Genomic DNA, 26,512 nt, shown 5'->3' with positions numbered 1-26,512 from the left:
ACAATATTCAGGCTTGTGTTCAAAATCTAACAGTTGAAAGTAATCACAGTGCATTCAACAAATCACCTCTCATAGATTTCCTCTTGCCTTTAACTGATGTCATACTTATATGTGCTGTATGCTCTTCCAGTGAATCAGCTTTGGACCTATTAGTGTTCTTCTGCAGGAGATACAACACCACATTATAACCAACATTCATCCACAATTGACAACAGTTTAGAATGAGTTTTTAAAATTCGGAAGAATCAGATAGTGTGACTGTCATTTGCAATGCTTTGAACTGCAAAGAATCACACATGACACACGCCTACAAGGTAACAGAAGGTATGTGAGTCAGACACAACCTGTGATAATGGTGATTCTAGTACATCTAATTTGTCTTCTTCAGGAGATTTGCTCTCTGGTGCTGTACTGATTCCATCGAGCTGCTTTTCATTTGCACTAGATTTCTCACTGTCTTTGTGACTCACAGTTCCAGTAACAGGCTCCTCAGTTTCCACAGGGGAAGGTGATGCTGGGCTGGCAGAAGTACCTGCCTGACACACTGTGACTAAAGATGATGGGTTTGGAGAGGGCACTGACTTGGACTTGGTGCCCCAGAAGAAGATATTATTATCGTCTGTCCCGGCAACGCTGAATGTCTCTCCACAGCTGATCATCTGAAAGAAAGTGAGTGAGAGACAAATACTCTTAAGTTACCCTCCTGTGAACCAGTGCACAACTCCTTAACAATTCCCTATATTACACTAGGGTACAATGCTATATCACAGAGTATTCTAATGCTTGACTATGAGCAAAGTGAGCCATAATTCCCACATATGTTATGGGCCAGTCTGATGCACGTGTTGAACTCAATAAACTGAGTGTGGTAACTGCATCGCAGTACTATGAATAGATCAGCATTCTGTCCAGTATAGAATGTCCATACAACAGAATGCTGTACCTTCTATAACATGTTGCCTTTGGACATTCTAAATTGGAATGAACGCTGATGCTATCCATATACTGGGCAGCAGAGCATCCCAGTACTGTTAAGCTGTTGCATTGTATTTCAATGCTGTTATCATATCAATTTATACAGTTCAACACATGCTTAATCTGCAAAATACACATGCAAATATCTCTAACAATGCTGGATGTCAAGCAATGTCTGAAGGAGAAGCAAGCTTATATAAAAATACTGGAAATGAAATTTTTACTGTGGAAGGTATCACCTTGTAAGTGTGTCTAAAGAAATTACATCATGAGGAGGCCCTTTTGCACATTACAAGGGAGCTGTCCTTTCCCATATCACTTTAAAGAAAAATCAGATTTTGCATTGGATGATATTAACTAGATACTTTAATAGTCATCTGGCACTGTGCTCCATAAACTAATAATCTCACGAGGAGAATTCTTGCAGCTTTCCTCTCTTTCTTTCATTGATTATCCAGCATCTGTCTCCTTGTTGATTACTTACTCTACTGAATGGCATCTGTTGCTACCCTGGCCATGTTGATAACCTGCTCACCTTCTCCTACAAACTTACATCCTTTCTCACGGACTGCCGTGCTCCAAATTTGATGTTGGCAGCAAACTTCAACGTTGGTCCTGTTCTGCAATGTTGAGTCACACTGCACCACTAAGGTTTTCATGTCCCCTTATAATGAAAGGACTCAAGGAAGTCATACAGCATGGATACAGGGCCTTCGACTCACCAAGTCCACACTGACCAACAATCATCCACTTACACTAATCCCATTTTATTCTCCCCTCTTTCCCACTCACCTACACATTAAGGGAAGTTTACACTGGCCAACTAGCATGTCTTTGGGATTGGGGAAGAAAACAGAGCACCTGGAGGAGATCCATTAAGTCACAGACTCTACATTGACAGCACTGGAGTTCAGGACTGAACCCAGGTCGCTGGAACTTTAAGGCAGCAGTTCTACTAGCTCCACCACTGTGCCACCCATAAATGTTCAAAGAATTAAACACAGTTTCCACCCAACTACTAAGCTCTTTAACAAATAAAAGCCTACTCAATTAGTTGCCATTTTATGCCACTGGTCAATTGCAATCTGAACATCAATGGCAAGCACTTGGTATCTTCTCCTCTTGTTAGGTTTAATTTTATAATCCACAATTTCAATATTAGTAATTCTCAAAAAGACTGACAAGATAAATGCTGAGAAGCTTCAGAGCCTACACCTAAGAGGCAGAGTTTCAGGGTTTCAGGATATCAGCCAGTTGGGACTGGAATAAGGATGGGAGGAGATGAAGGGCTTTTGAATATTTGGTATGTTCTATGTTATGGATGCTTAGTTGCTGAGTATATTCAAGGATGAGATCAATAGATTTTAGGGCACAAGGGAATCAGGTGAAATGGGGATTAGATAGTAAAATGGATGAGGTGTAGAATCAGCCATGGTCTAACTCACAGTGGAGCAGGTCCAGGGGTCACATACCCTACTCCCATTTGTGTTTGTTTTGTTCTTCCAAAACCGCAATGTCCTTCCCTTGCTCCACACTCCTTCCTTTATAATAATTAAGCTTTCTCTGCTAACAAACAGGAAGACTGAGCTTCACTTTGACTTGAATGTTGTTCTATTGAAAGCATTATTCAGAAAAGCAATTAAATGCTTTCCAAACACAGAATAATTTTGAGCTGCTGCTGAGATGAGCCTTGTTGAATTTCTACATTTTTTTTAATACACTGATCTTGAATTTATGATTAACAAAACAATCATTCTGTACTAGTGAAACTAATCCATTTAGGAAAATGAATATTTAGATTTGTAATAATGCAAAATTTCATTCAAGTTGTTTACTTTTGCAATGACTAACAAGATTAGGAAACTGTAAAAATGATGTACAGTAGGTATGATGCTACAATGGGTTTCACTTTGGACCACATGTCTGGATAAGCACTTAAATCACACACAACACTCCTAGATGGATCCTACCCAGAGGACAACTGATTCAACTAACTGCTGGGTGACACAGTACCATAACAGGTATTGCTGCCGTTGCACAGCTCCAGTGATCCAGGTTCGATCCTGATCTTAGGTGCTGTCTATGTGGAGGTTGCACGTTCTTCCTGTGACTGTGTGGGTTTCCCCTAGGTGCTCCAGTTACCTCCACACTCCAAAGACATGCTGGTTGTTAGGTTGAGTGGCTATTGTAAAATTGCCCCTGAGCTGGGTGGATGACAGAGAAGTTAATGGGGAGTTGATAGGCATAAAAATGAGAACAGTTTACGGGGAAATAGGGAAATGGGAATGATGGAATTGCTCCAAGAGCTGGGATAAACAGATGGGACAAACCCTGTATCAGGTCCTGAAACAATGACAATACCTTGATTCTGAAGGTTGCATGTAACCAAATATTGGTCCAGAAATTGGAGCGTGAAGTGTCTGCTTCATATTTTACGAATGGTTTTAAGGAATTGCACCACTTCCAGTGGAAGTTGTCACAGAGCCATTGAACATAACAGCACAGAAACAGGCCCTTTAGCCCACCATGTACCCACCTATACTAATTCCATTTACCTGCATTTGATCCACAGTCTACCATGCCTTGGTGATTTAAGTGCTCTTTGGAAAACTCCTTAAAGGTTGTAAGAGTACTTGCCTCAGGCAGTCTATTTCAAATTCCAACCATCCTCTGGGCGAAAGCATTCTTCCTCACATCCCCTCTAGTTCTCTTATTCCTTACCCAAAGTTATACCTCTAGTTTTATACAGCTCTGCTATGGGGAGAAGTATCCAACTATCGACCTTATCCATCTCCATTGTGAAGCTGGATCAGACATCTCCAGGCACCATGCACCTCAGTGTAGCTGGTCCAGCACTGCTTATGCGCACAATGAAATCATTACTGTGCTTGATGCTTAGCTTTGCTTTCTGACAGAAATTGGAGTAATAATGTGCAAACTATGACCATCATTTATAATTGCCAGTAAAATCCACAGAAAGTTGGCAAGGAATCATGAATTATCATATCCTGACTATGATATTGATGAGTTGCTCTCTGCATTTGCCTGTGGTTTTAATGCTGGGCATAATTCACACATTATTGCTGGCAGCTGCCATCGAGGACTGCACAGGTCATGTTTTAATGCAGCAATCAAGGCAAAATTATCCCATATTTGCCTTTCTTTGGGGGGGATCTCTTAACTGGGAGTTAGTGCTGAATACACCATCTGTTTCATGGACCAAGGGTGAATTCCAACACTTAGGCAATTATATTTAATTCTGGGTTCTGCTTATGGATAACAGAATGGGTTGGGGAAGCCAATCAAAGTTTTAGAACATTTTTCTTGGTTCTAATGTTATTTATTAAAAAAACAGTAATATCACCAAAGATAATGGTCCTTCAATGTAAAAACTGCGATACTAGTCTAAATTAATACTTACAGTTATAGCTTTATGCTGCAGTTGCTTTACATGCATTGGCACTTTATAGGGTTTGGTGTTGCCTGTGCCAAGCTGTCCTTCTGTGTTCCTCCCAAAGGTATATACTTTTCCAGGTTCTACCAGTACAATGGTGTGTGAGGGACCCAGCACAGCATCCCTCACACGCTGGTTTCTCAATGCCTTCACCACTGTGGGAACCTTTCTGTCTTCAACATCGGTCTGCAACATCAAAAGGGACAAAAGAGATTACACTTTGATCTGAGGCTTGCTTAATTACCAACCCCTCGATTCCTGCTCTCTCCTGCTGTGTGGCTTCCAGTTAATCTTCTGTTTCCCTCCTGTTGTGCAGCTGAGACTTTTTTGCTGGTCCCTGCATAGCCCTTGACATACTGCTGCTTGGTGGTATACAATCAATATTTTCCACTGCTCTCCAACATGTGGAGGAATTCTTATCAAACCAAGGATATGCTTAACCACTGCAAAGTAGGCAAGCAAAGAATTAACATCACCAGAGGGAGCTGCCCCACTAAGTCCCATTCTTTTTCTGCAAGTTCTGAGCTTAACAACTCTTTGAGCAACTGGGAAAAAATATTCTCCTTATGTGGAGAGAGTCACCAAGATGTGAACTGGAAACTGTGTGGGTAAAGAGATGTTTGTGCTTACCCTTGTGGGATCAGAAGGAGCAGGAGAGCTTCCAGCAAACCTCACAAGGAAGGCTGAAGGCTCTTCTGCTCCACAACTGGACTACCTCCCAATGACTGATCCAAGAGCTGTATACTGTTCCTTCTCGGGCAGTAGCCTCCTCCCCTTCAATACTCTTCTCCTGCCCGCTGATTCGCTTGTGTTTCCTTACAGCTTCAAACAACGATCTGTCTGGTCCCTGTACTGCTGGGCTGATTTGCCACGTCTCCACCAGCTGTCTGCAAGACTACTTCCTATCAGTTAAAAATCAGGCCTACAATTTACTTTATATCTCACACACCAAATATTATGAGTCATTGTTATAGAGACATGCAGCATGGAAACAGGCCCTTTGGCCCACTAGGTCCGCATTGACCATCAACCACCCAATTACACTAATCCAACATTAATCCCATTCTCAACTCCCCCCAAATTCTACCATTCACCTACGTGTAGGGGCAAATTGCAGTGGTCAGTTAACCTATTGGCCCGCAGATCTTTGGGAAGTGGGAGGAAGCCACAGCATCCGGAGGAAACCCAAGTGTTTACAGCGAGGACATGCAAACTCTACACAGACAGCACCCGAGGTCAGGATTGAACCCGAGTCTCTGGCACTGTGAGGCAGCGTGGTTCTACTAGCTGCACCACTGTACCTCCCTCCTGATAAGAGTCTCTTCCATTTAAATGTTACCCTCAGAAAAACTTAATTATATTCAAATTTGGTGTTGCAAGGGCTTGCTAGTTTTTGCTAACATTGTCTCACCTTCTGACCACATTTTAAATGACCAGTTCATATCCAGCAATATAAAAAGGGTGCACATCCTCTTGTAATTTGGGGAAAAATTAGTTCAATCTAATAATTCAAGGATCTTGAGTTCTAAAATCATGGTTGCGCTTTTCAAATGTATCGATGCCTTTTTAGTTTAAGAAAACAGATTTAGCACACTTTTACGGTCTTAGCAGTGATTTATATGTACTTTAATTTTGCCACAGCTTAAAATCATGTGTTTTTTTTTCAGATGCATCCAAGTACCTGGCAGCCTTGTTGGCAACAGTTACACATTGTACAATACTCGTGTAAGTGGAATTAAGAGTTATTGTTATTGCTGTTGCGTTTTAGATTAATAGAAGTAACCATGCCAATCCAACAAACCTTGGACAGGATATTATTATTACAGAACATTCTTCTTTATAATTGTGTTTCCTCTCATCCCCCTTAAATTTGAGGTGACTTTGGAAATACTGGATACTAGAGGTATCTTCCAGGAAGAGTAGATATACCTCTTTTGCCAATATTATATGTGTAGCAGTGGGTGGGGTAAGATAGTGTCTATCACAAATATTGAATTGAATTCCTCATAATTTTTGAGTAAATTGTGAGTGGCTTGTACACAACAGTTTTGTTCTTGAACTTTTACCTCGAGGCTCTCAGGAGGAACATCTGCCTTTATATTTCCTACTGATCCAAGGAGGCAGATGTGCGTCCCACTGACCCAGAGTTTTCAGCCATTATAGCCCCCACTGTGCAACTTTTTGAGTCCACTGATCCAGCTGAACATGAATCCCTATTATCCTCAGTGGCTCTGCATACTCCGTCAACCAGTGAATCGGGAAGCTTAGCTCTGCTGCACCACAGAAAGCAAAAATGGGAGTAGATTTCAAAATTTGCTTACAGCTACTGTTCTGAAAGAAATTCTATCCATACCATACAGCAGTTTGTGAATGGAACAGTGCTCTTAGAAATACTTAGGTGTAGATTTACAGCAGTCAGAGGTCAATGGAAATGAACTCAATCATGCTGTTTGGCCCAAAGGGATACCTTTCATATCATGCATGAATTAAAAGAATCTGACCATGCACGAAATATATAAAGCTACCTTGTCTACAGCAACAATAAGTGAAACATCCAGGAATGAAATATACTCACTCTTGCAAACAGCATTGTCATCTGCATGAGAAGGCCTCGTCTTTCATTCAAGCCAAGTTTATTGTATTGGTTATTACCACATGCCAGCGGGCTGCCAGTATCTATTGATCACAGGACAAAATTCTCAAAAGGTGCTTAATGCAAAGCTAAAATTGTTCTCCAGTTGTACTTTAAACAGAAGAAAGGTTCATCCATTCAAAAGAAAATATAGGACTACCCCCACCCCGCGCCCCCCCCCCCCCCCCCACCGAACCAAAAAATTCTGACTAAATATTGCTACTTCAATAAGGATTGGTGCGCAAATACCGATGATGTGTGAAGAGCAAGAAAGACAGAGGTTCTTTTTTTGCCTTATTATTTATGATTTCCATGGCTCCTCTCCACTTGGTGATTTGAAAGGTTAGGACAAACCAGAAACTTACTTGTGTCGTGCGGTAACTAATTATTGAGAGGTGCGTTGCAGAAATCTAGCCTTTGGCTTTGTCTGTGAGTGAGGACCTAGAACTCGCTGCCCTGAAGATCACAATGTGAACATTTGTCCTATTTCCTGCTGATGTGAATGAGGAACAAGAATGTGCTGTAGGGAAAAGGACAAATCTTCAACTGAAAATTGGTCTGGAGGCACAGCTTGAGATCAGTCTGGATAGAGACTGTGAGAAATGGGGAAATCCGAAACGGTGTAATGCTAGCCTTGAGATGCAGAGGCATTCCAAAAATAAGGCACAAAATCAATTCTCATTCGTAGATGACACAAAGCTGGGTGGGAGTGGGAGTTACGAGAAGGACGCAGAGAGGATCCAGTGTGATTTGGACAAGTTGAGTGGGCAAATGCATTGGCAGATGTAGCAAAATGTGGATAAATGGGAGGTTTTCTACTTTGGTGGCAAAAACAGGAAGGCTGATTATTATCTGAGCAGTGGTAGATTAGGAAATGGGCAAGTGCAACAAGAATTGGGTGTCCTTGCTCTCAAGTAGAAGGGAAGTTTGAAGGTGTAGAAGGTGGTTAAGGTGGCAAATGTTGACCTTCACAGAAAGAGGATTCAAGTGTAGGAGCAGGGATGCCATTTTGTAACTGTACAGAGTCTCTTGGAACCACACTTGAATATCAGATGCAGTTTTGGTCTCCTTCTCCGATGAAGGATGTTCTTGCTATGTAGGGAATTCAGTGTAGATTCACCAGATTGATTCTTGGAATGATGGGACTGATATATGAAGAGAGATTGGACTTACATTTATCAGCATTTAGAATAATAAGAGGGGTCCTCTTTGAAGTTTATAAAATCCTGATGAGACTGGGCAGACTATATGTAGGAAGAATGATCCTGATGGTGGGGAAGTCCAGAACCTAGGGGCCACATGCCAAGGATATGGGGTAAACTACTTAGAACTGAGCCGAGGAGAAATTTCTTCATCCAAAGAATGGTGTATCTGTGGAATTCTCTACCATAGAGGAGAGTTTAGGCCAAATCATTAATATTTATAAGGAGGAGTCAGATATAGTTCTAATGGGTAACTTGATCAAGTAATAAGGGGAGTAAGCAGGAACAGTGTACTGAATTCAGATGATCAACCATGATCATATTGAATGGCAGAGCAATCTTGAAGGCCAAATGGCCAACTCCTAATCTCTATGTTTCTATAAAACTGGAGCAGCAATGTGAAAGTGGGACCATCTTAAGGGCAGGAAAAAGTGGGAAAATCCATCTCCCTGCAAACATTCTGATTCCAACAGTAAATTAATTGATTGCTGTAAAGTTTCTGTTCTGGATAAATTTAATGATTTTAAATGTTTTTAAATGGTTGTAGTATAATAAATAAATCTAGTCATGTACATACCTGTTAAGAACATGGTTCCATCCAAGCCACACTTTACATCTTTCACAAAGATCTGCTCCTCGAAAGTTACTTTCATTGGCAAGCAGCTACTATCGTCGTTCCCAAGCCCCAGTTTTCCAAATTTTCCACTGCCCCATGAAAACACCTGGAATGCAGTGAAACAGCTGAATTTCATTGTTTCAACAAAACAATGACTATGTCTAGAAGAGGCAGGATCTTGCACTCATTTTAATTCAGTTATCCCAGAGTGAGCCGATTAGTTGTGATGTTCATATTTATGCTGGGACAAATTCAGGGACCAGAAAATCAATCAAAACATTACACCAGATTGTTTCATACTTCAGTTTTACAGTATCAAAACAAAATGTGAAATGGTCCGCTCTTCACAGAGTCTTGAGTATTTCAACATATAGGGAGGTCCCATGAATGAGAGACACCAGGGCTCTGCTTTAGTCTGCTTATTTCTCACCTCTGTCAATATCTTACCCTTTCATTTAGTGACCAAATCTAACATTCACTGGGGTTGGGCAGTGTTCTTGAAACAATCCAAAAATAACACTTTATTATCTTAATCACTGGATCAACAGGCACTTGCAGTAATGTAACAGATATTTTTTAGGAAATGCAACATTTTGAGCCTCCACTTTTATTTAACAGTTTTGGTACTATAAATTGTTAACCATGCTCTAACCAAGAGACGTAATCTTTTAAATCACTGTAGAATGTATATGTGCATGCACGTGCATGTGTGTGATGCAGAGTTGGTATATGTGAGCTTACATGAGAAATAGAGAGGAAGAGTTACTGCGTGTGTGCATGAGAGAGAGAGAGAGAGAGAGAGAGAGAGAGAGAGAGAGAGACTAAAAGAGAGATTTAGTATGTGTCTGTATATTTGTTTTTATGGTGCATAGATGAAGTGTGTGTGTATTTGAGATGCATGTATATCCATGTGCAAGTGCATGTATGTGCATGTGTAAAACAGGCAGATAGTTCAAAGGTGAACATGTGTGAGAGCATGTGCATCTGTGTACATTTGAGGTACATGCAAGAGGGTGTACATGTATTTGTGGAAGACAGTGTGCATATGCATGTGTGAATGGGGGCAGTGAGTGACAGAGTTTTTTGTGTGTGTGTGTGTGTGTGTGTGTGTGTGTGTGTGTGTGTGTGTGTGTGTGTGTGTGTGTGTGTGTGTATGTGTGTGTGTGTGTGTATGGGGGGGTAGAGTGTTTGTGTGTGTGTGTGTGTGTTTGTCACAAGTGAATGGTTAGACTGAGTCACTAAGAATTTCGAGGATTATTTCAGATTGTTATCATAACACTTTTGGGAAGAATCACTCAAGTGATGAATACAAAACTAATAACTTCACAAAACATGAAGATGGTAGGTTGGCTTTTTACAGTCTGTCCAAGAGATAATAAATCTGCCCATTATCTTCCAACGTGAGAACACCAATAATTCCAGTGAACAGAATAAATGGAACCAGCAGAGAATTGGAACCCATCGAGGTGTATAATAGCATCAATAATCTCACTAAAGATTCATAGCATGCTGGAAATTATGGAGCAAGTTTTATGATCCAACACTCCCAGTGTGCAAGGGAACACAAATCAGGAACTTGGGCACAGAAGTTAAAATTAATGAATGGAAAAGTTTGAGCACTGTAGCTGAATTCCCAGTTACTTGCAAGCACACAATAGCTGTCAATTCAGAACAGAAAATTGAGCAGATAATGTTCAAAAGTATTCATGGAAACTGAGCCCCTTGGAGTACAATGCCATGGTTGGAGACTGCTCGACAAGCCATCTGAACATTGTTGCCTTAAAGGCAAAGGACAGTATTAAACACAGATGCTTCTTAGCAGTGTGATAATACAGGGTACATTATATTACTCAATCCTCCTGTTGATATTGTCTGACATTGCCAGCAATACCATAGGATATTCATAGCTATCAAAAAGCAGCAAACAGGACAAAATGAGGCTGTGAGAAACAAAGGACTGCAGATGCTGGAATCTAGATGAAAAACGCTATGATGCTGGAGGAACTCAACAGGCCAGGCAGCATCTGTGGAGAAAAGCAGGCAGTCAACGTTTCGGGTCAGGATCCTTCCTCAGGACTGAAGATAGGAAAAGGGGAAGCCCAATATACAGGGCTTAGCAAAGCAGTGATACGTGGACAAAAGAGGGGCGGGAGGGTGGGCACAAGGTGGTGATAGGTGGATGCAGGTAAGAGATAGTGACAGACAGGTGCGGGGGAGGAGGGGAGAGCAGATCCACCGGGAGATGGGTCAAAGGTAAAGTGGGGTAAAAAAAAACAAAAGAGAGATAGGTTAAGAAAGGGTAGAAAAGAAGAGGCATGGTGGGTGTGGAGGGGGTGGGGGTTACTTAAAGTGGGAGAATTCAATGTTCATGCTGTTAGGCTGCAAGGTTCCAAGATAGAAAATGCGAAACGGTCACCTTGTCTGCGTTTGGTCTCACCAATGAATACCTGTGCTCCAATCATAACCACGATCTGCATCTCCCCATTGCCAGTCACTTCAACTCCCCCTTCCACTCCATCATTAATATGTCAGTCCTCGGCCTCCTCTACTGCCGGGAGAATTCCAAGCGCAAACTGGAGGAACAACACCTCATTTGCCATCTTGGAGCCTTGCAGCCTAACAGCATGAACATTGAATTCTCCCACTTTAAGTAACCCCTACTCCCCTCCACACCCACCATGCCTCTTTTTTTCTTCCCTTTCCTAGCCTCTCCCTTTTTTCTACCCCCCCCTTTTTTCCTCCATACCTTTGACCCATCCCCCAGTGGATCTGCTCTCCCCTCCTCCCCCGCATCTACCTATCACCACCCTGTGCCCATCCCGCCTCGCCTCTTTTGTCCACCGATCACTGCTCTGCTTTTCCCTCCTATATATTGGGCTTCCCCTTTTCCTATCTTCAGTCTTGAAGAAGGGTCCTGACCCGAAACATCGACCGCCTGCTTTTCTCCACGGATGCTGCCTGGCCTGCTGAGTTCCTCCAGTATCATAGTGTTTTGCTTCTTCAAAATGAGGCTGTGATCCTTTTATGAATTTTTATGATTTTTTTTAACGTTAAGTAGTTTGCAATCACCTGAGTGTGAGTCTTTGTTGATACTGCAATGTAACTCTATCTCTCTGCCTAATGAAATAACTGTTGCACTACTTCTGTTGCAGGCATATGTTCCTCATCATAATGTTACATACCCTTCTGTTTTTATCAGAATATGCAGCATACAGCACAATGCAATGGTTCTGCCCACCTTTACTTGAATCATATGACAACGTAGCCCCAGATCAATCTAGACACCTCTACCTTTGCTTCATTGTCCCCAGCATCTGCTCAACAGCTGCCCTTATGTTTTATGTGCCTGTTTATAATCATACTGCACTTTAACTTTAGAGGTCTGCACAGGTGCTAGACAATGAACACCAAACAAATTTAAACAGTATGACATATGACAGTTTAAAGTATTGCACTATATACATAACTTATGCTTCCAATTGACATAGCCATATCTTCAAAGTTTTTGTCTCATTTCAAATCTCGCTGTGGTCTTGTCCCATCCTATCTGGGTGATCTTTGCCATCCATACACCCAAGCTGCATCCTTTTTTTCTCTCAACTGCCACTGATCTTACTGGTGGTGAACATCAGGACCAGCAGGAAAATCACACTCAATGTATAATCAACAGGCAGTCCTTTCTGTGAAGGTTTCCTCTTGCCAAAAACAACTATACTCAAGTTTCTGAAACACATGCACTGAAAATCAGGTTACTCACCTCGCCATCACCGCTGACACACACCACATGGTGCCGACCACAGGCAATGGTCTGGACGTTTACACCGAGTAGGGCTTCAATCAAACAAGGTCTGGAGGTGCTGAAGAGGTCCCCGTGCCCCAGGCAGCCTTGGGCTCCGTCTCCAGAGGTCATTACAATTCCATTGTCACTGACAAACGCACTGAATCCGTCTCCACCACAGGCCCTGGGAAAACACTCCTTGCAATTGTTAAAGAGGAAGGGTAAAGGATTTAATCTCATGGAGGCACAGAGGGGTAGAAATTCGATTTGGACTGTAGTGCAAAAGGAGTGTGTTGTCAGTCTGTCACCTTCTCCATTTAATATCCAGCACAATTCTAGTGACTTCAATAAAGCTAAATATTTGGCAGGTTGGATAACTGGGGGAATGATGCAATACTCCTTATTTTGTATTACTGTCAAAGATGAATTTTGATCCATAATCTCCTGCATGTGTGCATGGATGGGCACAAACACACACACACGCAAAGGCTTCTTCCCCACCCTCTCATTAATACAAACACAAGCTCCTCTTTCTCACTTTTAAGTCTCTCCATTTCCTGCAGGATTTGTCCTACCTCCTAGCCTACTCATAAATGGTCAGCTAGCTAGCTCTCTCTCTTCCCATGATGGTCTTCCAAGTTTGACCAACCCATTTGTTTTATTCCACAAATAACAACGTAGCAACAGAACTGGATCATCTTTCCCCCAGCAATATGGAGTTGGATGGAGACTTCCCGAAATACAAATTTCCTCTGGAAGCTTTTCTCGCCATTCCTCAGATTTTAATTTTATTTCTCCAGTACTCATAAGTCAATCAGCGGAATTAAAAATTCTTTTGCTATAAGCAACATATCTGGTGAGTAAATGCTCTCTATACAACCAATAACGAAAATGAGAGTAGGTGTCTCCTCAGGGGCTAACACTTCATATCATAGAACTTCACTCCATTAGTCTGTTCAATATTCTGTTTGAGTCCCAGGTTCAGTTTTTAAATAGGAATCAAACAATCCCTTTTTTTGAAAAATATATTTCCATTTCGTGAATCCCCCAATGACTCCCATTACAGGAATAGGAAAAGCATTGGCTTATAAAACCATTTCAGTAGTGTGAGATTAATCCAAAAGGGAAAATACTAGAGAAGGAATAAATTACTGAAGAATACTCAGCTGAAACACTGCTAACTTTTACCACGCTGAACAGCACATAATGTCCAACTATCAGAGACTAGGAGATAAATCTGCCATTTATGGACTTTCCCTTCACAGGCTGCCTTGGTCCAGAGCGTCTGAACCTTGTGCTTGTAAACTTTATTACCTGGCAATAAACTTTCCTTTGAGGGCTTCCACCAGCTGGGGTCGTGAACGTGATTGCAGGTCTCCATGACCAAGCTGGCCTTTCAGATTGTTTCCCCATGTGTACACTGCTCTCTCTGCAGTGACTGCTATCATGTGATTGTCAGATATAGCGACCTGGAAGGGACATACAGTGACAGAGTAAACTTCTCTTCAGACTCAACACTTTAGAAACTGGAAGGTATACCCCAAAGCATGCCAGGACTCTACTTGTGCATCATGTCAGGTACTGTGAATAGTGAGTAATCGCAGGCAAGCGTCAGGAACAGTAAAACAACTGGGATTCTCATTCAGTACAGGAACAGTTAGACAATTCTGCACTATAACACAGGACAACTTTTCCTGGATGCACACTTCAGATGTCAGATGTTGGACATGGCCCACAAGTGCTATATGGGCCCCAAAGTTTTGGACACAGTTTAGGTGTCCTCGGCAAATCCTAATTGCACTGCTCCTATTCAGGCCCAAAGACAACAAGGATCTTCAGTTCTGGATCATTTACACAGTCTGTGAAGTGGGGTAGAGATGTGCACCACAGTAATGGTTAGTAGGGTTTGTGAGTAGATAGGGCATTGGATAGTTGCACGGGACCCCCTCTCCCCATATGCCCCTGACTCCCAACCTCAAGAGGACCTGTGCCTACTGGAGATACACACAAACTCTGATGCCCCAGGCCAATTCAAAGTTCCTCAGGAACAAAAGAAACGTGGATTAATCCAAAGCTTTTCCACATCCTCAGGACATCCCAGAGAATCTTGCACTAAACTGTCAAGGTGCAGACTTTGTTGCTTTTTAGACAATCACAGTAACCAATGTGTACATTCCAAACTTTCTCAAAAGAATGAGTGACTGATTAGTCTACTCTGCTAGTGTTGGCTGAGGGGGCTCAGGACACAGTAGAATCATGTTACAGCATGGAAAGCCATTTAGCCCACTGGGTTTTGCTGGCTCTTTGTAGAGCAATACAGTCAGTCCCAATTGTCTGCCCTTCCCCCAAAGCCCTGCAGGTTACTTTACTTCAAGTAAGAGAAGATATCTTTATTAGTCACATGTACATCGAAACACACTGTGAAATACCTTTTTATGCATAGTGCTCTGGGGGCAGCCCGCAAGTGTCGCCACGCTTCCGACGCCAACATAGCATGCCCACAACTTCCTAACCTGTACATCTTTGGAATGTGGGAGGAAACCGGAGCACCCGGAGGAAACCCACACAAACATGGGGAGAATGTACAAACTCCTTACAGAGAGTGGCCGGAATGAACCCGGGTTACTGGTGCTGTAAAGCGTTTACGCTAACCGCTATACTACCATGCCTGCCCTATTCACTGTCCAATTCCCTTAAAACCCTGATTAACTCTGTTTTCCAGCATATTCCAGATCACAGCTACTAAATGCATACAAATTTCTCATCAGCTCTGTATCCAACTGCCCATCATTTTGAATCTGTGTCCCCTGGTCTTAAAACCATTCACTAATGGGAACAGTGTCTCTCTATCTAACCTGTTTAAACCAATCGCCATCCTGTACACCTATTAAATCTCCTAATCTTCTTCACTCTGAGGAGAACAACTCCTGCCTTATCCAGCCCAACCCATCAGCAGAGCCCCCTCATCCCTGGTAAATCTCTCCTGCACCCACTAGGACCTTCACAGCCTTCCTAATATCGGGCAACCTGAAAATGAGTACATTTGCCTTCAAGCAAGATTTTCATTTGTCCAAGACCATTCTCGGCCATGGGATAAGACCTTTTTAGCTACTGAGGTGCCTTTGAAGTGTTGCCACCATTATAAAGTAGGAAAAGCAGCATCCACTTTGTGCATAGCAAGCTCCCATAAAAAGTAATGTGATAGTGTCTGGATAATCTGTTTATTTGTTGCAAAATGTGCTGAGGGATAAATATTAGACCAGGCATCGTGGAGAATTTCCTTGGTCTTTCTTGCATTGCATTGCAGGACATATTACATCCAAACAGGTCTCACATTTCTGGCTCCATGCAAACAGACACATGAACCAGTTTAGCATCTTAGTCAGGAAAAAACATTTTTCAGCAATGCAGCACCCTTTCAATACTTTGCCGGTTGTGTCAATTTAGATTAATAAACCAAGTCCTGAAATAATTCCCACACAATTCAAGCAATGATGCAATATTTCACTAATTTTTTTAAATAATTCATCAATTTGATTAAATCTGACTTTTCACGATTTATTTATAGAAAGAATTTCAGAAATTAGATAAAGAAAATTCTCAAAGGGGAAAAGCATTCATCACCAATTTGACAAAATGCAGGAGTTCTGATAAATCTCACATTTTACTAAGTGTTGCTCATTAAACTCCAAGAGCTGGCTCATTAAATGGTCAGCATGGAAAGAGAATTTGCATTGCACTAGGCAATTGGTGACATTATTATCTACATATTTTCAAAAGCATCACTAGCTTTTGTGGAGCTAGTTAATGCACACGCTTTCAAACATGAAATGATTTTGATAGTTTATTGCTCTTTTAATCTGACTATTATCTGGAATATAACTGCTTTGCTCGCTAAAGTGAAATAAGGCTCGAGTTAATTTCTGATGGGTGCAGCAATCTCATCGGGAGTACTATCCAATACCTCATAACTGTTAATATCAAAGAGGCTTTTGTAACAAAATGCTATTAATCAGAGGCCCCGAATTTACAATGAGAATTATCGTCAGCCAAGCATGCACAGCAGTGGTTAAATGTGGAAATCAGGAGTTGTTGAGAAACCCTGCTCCTTCACAGGATGTGCTATTAGTGTTCAACAATAGGCTGGGCATTGAGAAAAGACAAGAAGAGTTGCATTTATGTTGCAAGCTTCACACCCTCAGAATGTCCCAAATCCTCTTACAAATGGTGCTTTTTGAATAGTAGCCACTGCTGTTTCATAGGATATGTGGCAGCCAATTTGAACACGTTGAAATAAAATCATGAACCAGATAATAAGTGTTTGTCATGATTTGGTTTGGTTGGTTAATAGATTTTGTCTGAGATATCAGGAAGACCTCTTTTACTCTTCTTCATGATAGTGTTAAGCATCCTTCAAATTTGCCTGAGAGAGCAGCTGGATCTTGTATCTAAAAGACAGCACTTCATCAGTGTAGTACTCCTTGGATGTATGTAAGTGCACAGGGGATAGCTTTGAAGTTTGCAGACGACACAAAATTTAGAAGTACAGTGAACAGAGAGGAGGAATGGGATAGACTTCAAGACATAGACAAGCTGGTGGAAAAGCTTGACATGCAACAGTTGAAATTTAACAGAGAAAGTGCAAGGGGATTCATGCTGGTGGGAAGAATGAGGAACTGAACATAAAGGGTACAATTCCAAAGGAGTTGAAGGAAGAAAGAGGCTTGGTGCATGTGTCTGTGAGTCTTTGAAATGTGAGGCAAATTGAGAAAGAGGTTGAAGGAGCATACAAGATCCTGAACTTCATTGACAAACACAGAGCACAAATGTGAAGAAGTTATGATGAACCTTTATAAACTCTGGCATAGCCACAACCAATGCTATCCCTATCTAATTTTGGTCACTATATTTCAGGAAGGATGTGAAGACTTTGGAAAGGATACAGAAAAGATTTACTGGAGTAGTCCCAGGAATGAAAGACTGTCATAGAGAGAAGCTGAAGAAGTTGGATGATTCTTCTGAGGAAGTTGAGAGGATGTGAGGTAGGAGCATTCAAAACAGAAAAATCTTGAGTAGAAATTTGGAAACTATTCCTGTGGTAGAAGCGTTGAGCACCAAAGGTATGAATATTTAAGGTGATTGGTAAAGGAATCAAAATTAATGAGGGAAATCATTTTCATACATCAAATAGCCTCTGTAATGAATTGCTTGACAGGAAGATATTTACAATTGTAGCTTTCAAAAGGCCTCCTCCTCTGCTCCTGCTATTGAAGTACCATGTTAAAGCTAGAAAGCTGTAAAAACCTTATTAGACCACCTTCATAATTTTGGGATTGAAATCTGTCAGCACCGTTCACGATTCCTCAGGTAATGAAGTAGTTCACATCCAAATGCAACAAGACCTGAACCATATCCAGGCCTGGGCTGATAGATGGCAAGTAACATTCATACCACACAAATGCCAGGCAATGATGATATCCAACAAGAGAAAATCAAGCTATCACCCCTGACATTCAGTGGCATTACCTTGACTGAATCTCACTACTATCAATATCCTGGGGGTTACCATTGACCAGAAACTGAACTGGAGTAGTCTGTAAGGAGTTTGTACGTTCTCCCCGTGTCTGCATGGGTTTCCTCCGGGTGCTCTGGTTTCCTCCCACATTCCAAAGATGTACAGGTTAGGAAGTTATGGGCATGCTATCTTGGCACTGGAAGCGTGGTGACACTTGCAGGCTGCCCGCCAGAACACTCTACGCAAAAATGCATTTCACAGTGTGTTTCGATGTGCATGTGACTAATAAAGATCTTATCTATATACACAATATGGCTATAAGAGCAGGTCAGAGGCTAGGAATCCTGTGGCAAGTAACTTTACCTCCGAATTCCCCAAAGCCTATCCACCATCTACAAGATTCGTGTCAAGAACGTGATGGAACACTCTCCACTTGCCTGGATGAGTGCAGCTTCAACAATACTCGAGAAGCTCGACACCAAACAGGACATAGCAGCCCACTTGACAGGCACCCCGTACATAAGCATTCATTCACTCTGCCACTGATGCACAGTAGCAGCAGTTTGTACCATCTACATGATGCGCTGCAGCAAGTTACCAAGATTCCTTAGATAGCGCCTACCAAATCCCTGATCTCTACCAGCCAGAAGGACAAGGGCAGCAAAAGCTGAACACCACCACCTGGAAGTTGCCATCCAAGTCACACACCATCCTCACTTGGAAATATATCACCATTCTTTCACTGAATCCTCAAACTCTCTCCCTAACAGCATCAAGAGTATACCCACACTTCAAAGACCGCAGCAGTTCAAGGCAGCAGCTCACCACCACCTTCTCAAGGGTAATTAGGGATGGGCAAATAAATTAGGGATGGGGAGCCCATGACAAATAACAAAAAGGTTGGTATCCATGCTGATCCACATATAACTCCAGTTTCGCAGCCCTGAATATACTTTCAATGCTACCTAGCAAGCTTCTGTTTTGTGAAGAAAATATAACTGCTGATACCCATCATCATCGTCTGAGAGCAGCTAAGGGTGCACAGGTCACCCAAATCCAGAAAACCCAACAACTACTGTTCTAATCTAACACATAGAATGTGATATAAAAAGGTTAGCCGTTTACTAACAATTACTTAATTTTTGCCTCGCTCTCTTCACTTGTATCTTTAAGATGCTATTTGTGTGCACACAATAGCACACTGACACAGTGGTGTGGTACGAATAGGAGTTTGAGGAGAAACAGCTGAACATACAGTGAGGGGAGGAAAAATAACTAAATAACTCACACACACCCAGGCTGTCATTTGTCCCAGCAAGGGGGAGGGCGAGAGGGGGCGTTTCAGGTTTCTTATAAAGGGTTATTGACCTAAAATGTGAACCCAGTTTTTCTCTTCGAAGATGCTGCCTGACCTGCTACTTCCGGCATTTATGGCTTTTATTTCAGATTTCCAATGTTTGCAGTTTTTTGATTTTCAATGTCATCATCTCTGCACAAACACAATGCTGCATGTAAACACCAATACTTAAAGCAATGGGTTATTGATAGCATTAAAATGTGACCCATGAATTTATTCAAAACTTTAAAAGAAAACCACTTATAAACTGATGCGGGAGAAAACCACCTTTGATCACCAGCACTTAATGCACACAAGAGCATTGGCTGCTAGCTGTATGAGCCTCCCACAGGTAGCTGAAGACAAATTTCTCCCTTGGTGTCTTTTTATATGTCAAGTAACACAATAAACAAAAATGTAAGTTCAGGTTTTCTTTATATGCTTCCTGTTATAAGAACTCCCACTCTCACAAGCAGATCGTTAAAGCTAACGGATAACAGAGTGAATATTACTTTCCTGCTCCCAGTTTGAGGATGCGATCTGGAACTAATGCTTGCAACCCCTGACCCCCTGGCGTTTGCTTTTCTCAATCAAATGTTTTGGTGCTGACATATTTGTTAGGTAAAGGGTGAAAGGTTAACAATAATAAAGTAATATAAATAGCAATACGCCCCTACATTTTCAAACTTGTAATTCTTAAGCCCAGGGATGAGATCAGTGGCACAATAACAGAGCATTCACCTAAATGGAGTCACATGTAAACCTTGGGCTGCCTCTCCTCTCAATCATTCACTTCAATTCTGAGTTGCCACTCACTCTCACACCTTCAACTGTGCCATATCAACCCTGAATGGAGTTCAGAAGAAATCTCAAATATCTCGTAATAGATCCACCACAGAAAGCTTGGTGGAGACACAAGGAACTGCAGATGCTGGAATCCGGAGCAATACACATGATGCTGGAGGAACTCAGCAGGTCAGACAGCATCTGTGGAGGGAAACATTTCGGGTCGAGTCTACAGTCCAGATGAAGGGTCTCAGCCCGAAATGTCGACTGTTCATTCCCCTCCATAGATGCTGCCCAACCAACAGAAAGCTCGGTATTGGTCTTCTGCCACCTTCATGTACAATCATAAACTCCATACATACAAGTCATGGGAGATGCAAATTTTGATGCACAAATGGAAAGTTAAAATCTCCCTGGTGTGCAGCTGGAGAGATTCTGGATGTTTCTCTCCAGAACAGACCATAGAACAAGTAACAGTTTAAAGGCTGATCCTGAAACATCTAGGATTGATATGTTCTGCTCCTCCTGATAAAGTTTAGAGTCATTGAATTATTACGACATTATGAAAACTATTCAGCTCTTTCAGTCTATTGACAGTCTTGAGGAGATAAAAGTAAAAATAAAATTACTGTTCTTCATCTGCAACACTCAATCAGAGGTGCAATAACATTGTGGTTTGGTTACTTGTCCAGTACCCAGAAGCCTGAGCCATCCATGCGTCTGAATCCCACCACGCGAGTTGGGGAATTTAAATAAAAGCAATTAAATAAATCTGGAGTTTAAAAAGGAAATCTACTGTCAGTAATGATAACCATGATACTTTTATAAAACCCTTCTGGTCCTTCAGATGAGGAGATCTGCCATCATTATCCATTCTGGCCAGCAAGTATCTCCTGACCCATCAACCACTTGACTCTTAACTGCTTCCTCGGTTCAGGGGTAATTAGTGATGAGCATAAAGTGCTGGCATGCCAGTAAGGCCCACATGCCCAGAATGAATAAATGTGAAACAGATTGGCCATGATCTGAAGTGTTTGGGTGGATTGTGACAGACCCACTTGCATCGACTCTTATGTGAAGCCCAGAACTGAGTGGCACCCAAAGTTTGCTGGCCTCGCTGCTGGGCCCATTCCACAGGAGTGCAGTCCGTGAGCAGCAACTAGACCACAGGTCCTAGAATCTAAGGTTCACATCCCCTGACAAGCTGATCAAAGACATTAAGAAACTGCTGAAAAACATTCCAATAGTAATTAATAAAATAATTAAATTCATTTAAAACCATATTCAGCTGGTGCAAATTAATTAAAAATTAATTTTAATTAAAACACAGCACAAGAAGAAACCACTTACTTTTTGAGTGAAGGTTGACAACTTGATTTAAATGAATGCGGCCATGCCAGGAGTGCCTTTGATGCTGGCGTGAAGCTGAAGGACCAGATGCGGGGAATGCGGGCTCTCAGCTCAACATGACATGGAACATCCTTGGATTCAGTGCTGAATCCCAGGGTGGAGCAAGAAGTTAGATGTGCCTGCATCTGACCCCCAACACTGTCTGTAACATGATGTGGTGAGTTCAGAAGTCTGGAACATACCTCCATTCTCACTGCATCAAGCTGGTGATTTCCTGCACAATTCAGGCTGCTTACTCTGTTTTTCTCACCACAGATCCTGCCTGACCTGCTGCGTATTTAAAACATATTCTGCTTTATTTCAGAAGTCCACCTTCAGCAGTATTTTCTTGTTGGATCACTGTTCTTCTCCTAGTTCTTATTTTACTTAAGGCTCTGAATTCCTGCGTAACCTCAGCACACGGGTTAAGTGTACTTGTACTAATTAACCACGTGAGGTATTTCATGAAGTCATTAAACTGTTTAAATTCATGATTGTTTCAACTCATTGCTTCCTCAACTTCTTGACTTTTCTGGAGTAAAGAGAGACAGAAGAGACTACAGATGCTGGAATCTGGAGCACCAAACAATCTGCGGGAGGAACCCAGCGAGTCGAGCAGCATATGTGGGGGGAGAGGGATTGTCGATGTTTTGGGTCAAAATCAGTCCTGTTGCAGGGTTTTGATCTGAAACGTTGACAATTCCTTTCCCCGCCAACAGATGCTGCTCGACTCGCTGAGTTCCTTCAGCAGATTGTTTGTTTGCCGGAATTAAAACTGCCACTTCCACCTTCTCCCTTACAGATTAAAATCCAATAGTAATGGGTGTGCGATTAGAACACTTCATGCTCTGTTGAAGGAGAAGGAGTGCACAAAATCTAACAGGCAGTCTGAGATCAAAAAGGACACTCGTCTGGGAGTTCGGTCATGTTACACTGCTTTTTTTTGGTGCCACACATCTGAAGATCTGAAGTTTGCACCTTCCCAGAAACCTAGTAGCAAACTCAAAGCATTAAAAAAAATTGTGTGTTATTTCATTTCCTTTAATTCTTTAAAGCATTGGTTGTAAAATATTAGGAATGGGAGTGAAAAAGTCGTTTTGATTGGAGGCAGAAGGTCATGTGGAGAAACCTCCAGGAATACATCCAATCAGAGTTGGCAACTCTACCCTGGGGTCCCTGTGCCATGAGCTGGATTATTTACAGCTCAGTTCTGAGTAATTCTTCTCTGGAGGTTTTCACCAGCCAGTCTGCATTCGCAGCTGTGCAGCACATCTCAAAAGTAATCAAGTTTCAACCAATTCGGGAGGCCAAAAGAAATGCAAAATCCTATTTTACATATAAATTATTTATGAAATTCGCACTAAGTACAGCAGCAAAATAACTCATGTAAACCACAGACCAAAGGAGGTGTCTGCATATGGTGCAGAACAACGTCTAAAACTCTGCTGATTCCTGGGTCATCTCTCCCTCTGCTGGTAAAAGAGCCAAACAAACTCTGAGAGAAGCTGGACACTTGGTGCAGCTCCGGAGGCAGGGCTCCTCCTGTTGGGCGAGGAAGAATAACTATTTCCATGGCATTTATTTTCCAGCTTTTTGTCTCTATATTTCACTCATTCACTTGCCATTCGCAGCCAATTGTACATTCATTAATAAGTTGACTTATTCAGAAACTTTTGTTAATTGGGCGTAATAAAAAGTTAGTTTTATAATTTATAAAATATTTCAGTCTGGTTGTCTCTCATTGCATTGACAGTATAATTTAACCTAAAATACTGACATTATTAAAGGATAAAGTATTTACTGAGAAGACCAAACTCATCATCTTTAGCCTGTCATGAACTCTATCTTCTAGCCATTGACTCTATTCCTCTCCCTGGAAGCTGTCTGATACTGAAATAGACTCTTGACAACCTCATGGTCATACTTAATTCTGACCAATGCCTTGAACCTCATTTCATGCCACCATTATAATTACCTGCTCCACCTTTGCAAAATCACCAGACTGTCCCTGCCTCAGTTCATCTTCTGGCACCCACATCATGCTCCAGACTCACCTGTTCAAATGCACTCCTGAATGACCTTCCTCCTTCTACTCTGTGTGGGTATCCAGAACTCTGCCACCTATGTCTTGACTCACAACAAGTCTGGTAACTCATCACCAATGTGCTTGGTGACCTGCTCTGGCTCCTGGTTTAATCTCCCTACCTCTAATTTCCTCTGGCCTCGTAACCATTCAAGATGCCTGTACTCTGATCTGACCTCTTGGACATACCTGAAATTACTTGGCTTCTACTTGTGACATTAGCTCTAAATTCTGGAATTCTTTGCATAACCTTCACCATCTTTCCTTCTTTAAAAATCACCCAGTTGACAAAGATTTTGGTAGTTTTCCCCAATATCTCAAGCAGTTTGACCCCAATTTCTTTGAGTTATTGAACATATTCGAAGCTGAGACTATGAGAAACCAATAATTATGGGAATAGGCAGGAAAGTAGAATTAAGACTAAAATTGGATCAGCCATTGAATGGCAGAACAGACTCAAGGGGCTATATGTTCTACTGCTGCTCCTAATGGCCTTATCTTACTGAAACAACAGCAGTGGAGCATAGCTGAGTAAATCATGAGCGTGCCCATTAATCAAATGTATTTTAAAAGTATTCATAAAAACACTGCTTATTTCCTCCTGATTTCACCCTAATGATGGCTTCTCTCCAGAGGGATGGTCAAAGATTTAAAAGCTGCTCATAATCCATAAAACTTCCTCAGCAACATTAAGTAACCTCCAACTAACCTCAGATTTACTGAGAGGAATAAGACTTTAAGAGGCAGTCAGATTAAACCCAGATCTGTCTTAGCTGCAGAATAATGCATTATGCATATTAACCAATGTAATTATAGTTTAGTGCATCCTCCGATTTGCCATGGGACATCCTGAGATAACAGTAAAATGTATAATGAGATTATTATAATATGCATATTTAATGTAAATGATGTAAGGGGGGAGGGTGTGACAGTTGGTATTACAGAGCATTGAGTCCTAGAGAATGTCTCCAACATGATATGGCATTACATTTTGTTTGGGGAGAAAATATGAATTCTGGGGTTCATCATTCAATCAGTGCTAGAGTAACGGCCATCTATTATACTCTCTTCCTGATATTCAATTTCATTGAAATTGATGCAAAGCATATTGGGAAGAGAGAACAACAGTCACCTGCTTGGTGAGCAGTCAAAAGGTACAACTCTGTGTTTCTTTCTCATTATTTGAGTATAGCTGAACCTATGCATATGTGACTGAAAAGCCATTGTCACTGACAGGAAAATGACAATAGCACCTCCACAAATTTTATATACATTAATGCTAACTTTAAACTAAGCACACTTTAATGTTCTACCTGCCAACTAATCATTTATTTAGTTTAAGGGAATATACTTCATGAGCCAGCTGTGTAATTGAGCACTTTATGTATGTTGACTTTACATATTTTAGTCGGAAGAATGTATCAAGATAGTACCTTTTAACTGATAACTGCCTGGAAATTTAATTACACCATACAGCATTATGTAGCTGAAAATCAATTTCTTCCTGGTTGAAATGGAATAATGACCACTTCAGGTCATTCTGGAAATGTCCTCATATCCATCTACCCTTCATTACTGACTTAATTTCTGTACCATGGATGTGTGGGAGTGATGGAATTCATCATGCAACACCTCTTTTATTGAGGAGCTTGAACCACATTGTCCTGAGACTGCCCAATGTTGTGGAAATTCTTGAGAAAGTCCTTCATCCTTTGATATCTCTTCCACCCCCTCACACTGCACCAACTCTCCTCACCATTCCCCCACCCCACTCCACGTCCCCCCTTACCCCACAATCCCATGCACTGACAGTTCCAATTCCAACACTGTCCCAATGGACCAAATGCTGATCCTACCACAACTTGACTGGACAGGTGCCAGCCCACCTGAACGCACGCTAATCCGAGCCAAAATGCCAGTTCCAATGTGGATTATGTATCTGATTCCCCTCAAGGGCTACCAGTCCATCCCACTCACCCCACCTCTGCACAGGCCCAATCAGGATTCAGACCTGGCTGCCAGTCATTCAAAATTCAACCTCTGATAAGAGTAATGTATGGCTCCCTTTAAATCACAATGAAACCAGCTTCACCTGTACTCTGAAGAACAGCCACAAGCCAAAGTAGCATTCTGATGTGGATTACACACTATTAATAGCACAAGACATCTCCTGGCAACTTTATCCATCCATCTATCTGTCAGATGTACAGAGGATCTGGAAGTAGTGACTTTGTGTTGTGTGATGAGATCCAGGCCACATATCACAAGGGATTTTCTGTTAAAACTGCTTTGTGAATTTTATGCAATTTATGGCCCATTGTGATGCAATTTACAGACTATGATGTGGAGTTAGCACCATCCTTGAACCTGATTTACATCCATTTAAGTTTTGGGTGCCTTCTAATGGAAAAGGGATAATAGTTGAACCTAACGATGTTGGGAAAATGAGCTTCACTCTAGGTCTAATTTTGAGAATGTGTGCCAAAGACCTTGTCCAAGTATTTGCTACAAAGTTTACCATAAATTAAATCAACTGCTCAGATCCACAATATCACTGTTATACTGAAGGTGTAAAACATAATGGCTCCTTCCATGCTGACAGATCCACAGTGGGGATGTGCAATATTCTTGATTCAGGTACATTGAATGGGGCGGGGGTGGGGGGGGGCGCTGTTTAACCTCCCATCCCCACCACAGTAGATACTCTATTATTGCAGGAACCACTTACAATGAGGAAACAGAAACT

General features: G+C 41.7%; 1 protein-coding gene across 1 annotated transcript in view; it reads right to left on the bottom strand.

The window, feature by feature from the left end:
* Positions 1-572: 572 nt before the first annotated feature.
* Positions 573-26,512, bottom strand: part of LOC127583885 (serine/threonine-protein kinase Nek8-like) — a gene marked incomplete at its 3' end in the record, with an annotated part of 48,340 nt that continues 22,400 nt past the window's right edge. The window contains exons 11-16 of the mRNA XM_052040275.1: positions 13,972-14,126; positions 12,637-12,841; positions 8,841-8,985; positions 7,005-7,105; positions 4,397-4,615; positions 573-659 (exon numbers count right to left, since the gene is read on the bottom strand). Of these exons, the coding sequence (XP_051896235.1) occupies positions 573-659; positions 4,397-4,615; positions 7,005-7,105; positions 8,841-8,985; positions 12,637-12,841; positions 13,972-14,126 (912 nt within the window). The remainder of the gene's footprint in view (positions 660-4,396; positions 4,616-7,004; positions 7,106-8,840; positions 8,986-12,636; positions 12,842-13,971; positions 14,127-26,512) is intronic.

The sequence above is a fragment of the Pristis pectinata genome, chromosome 28, assembly GCF_009764475.1.
Source record: "Pristis pectinata isolate sPriPec2 chromosome 28, sPriPec2.1.pri, whole genome shotgun sequence".
Lineage (NCBI taxonomy): Eukaryota > Metazoa > Chordata > Chondrichthyes > Rhinopristiformes > Pristidae > Pristis > Pristis pectinata.
The sequence above is the reverse complement of the archived record's forward strand: the minus strand, read 5'-3'. Positions and strand labels throughout refer to the sequence as shown.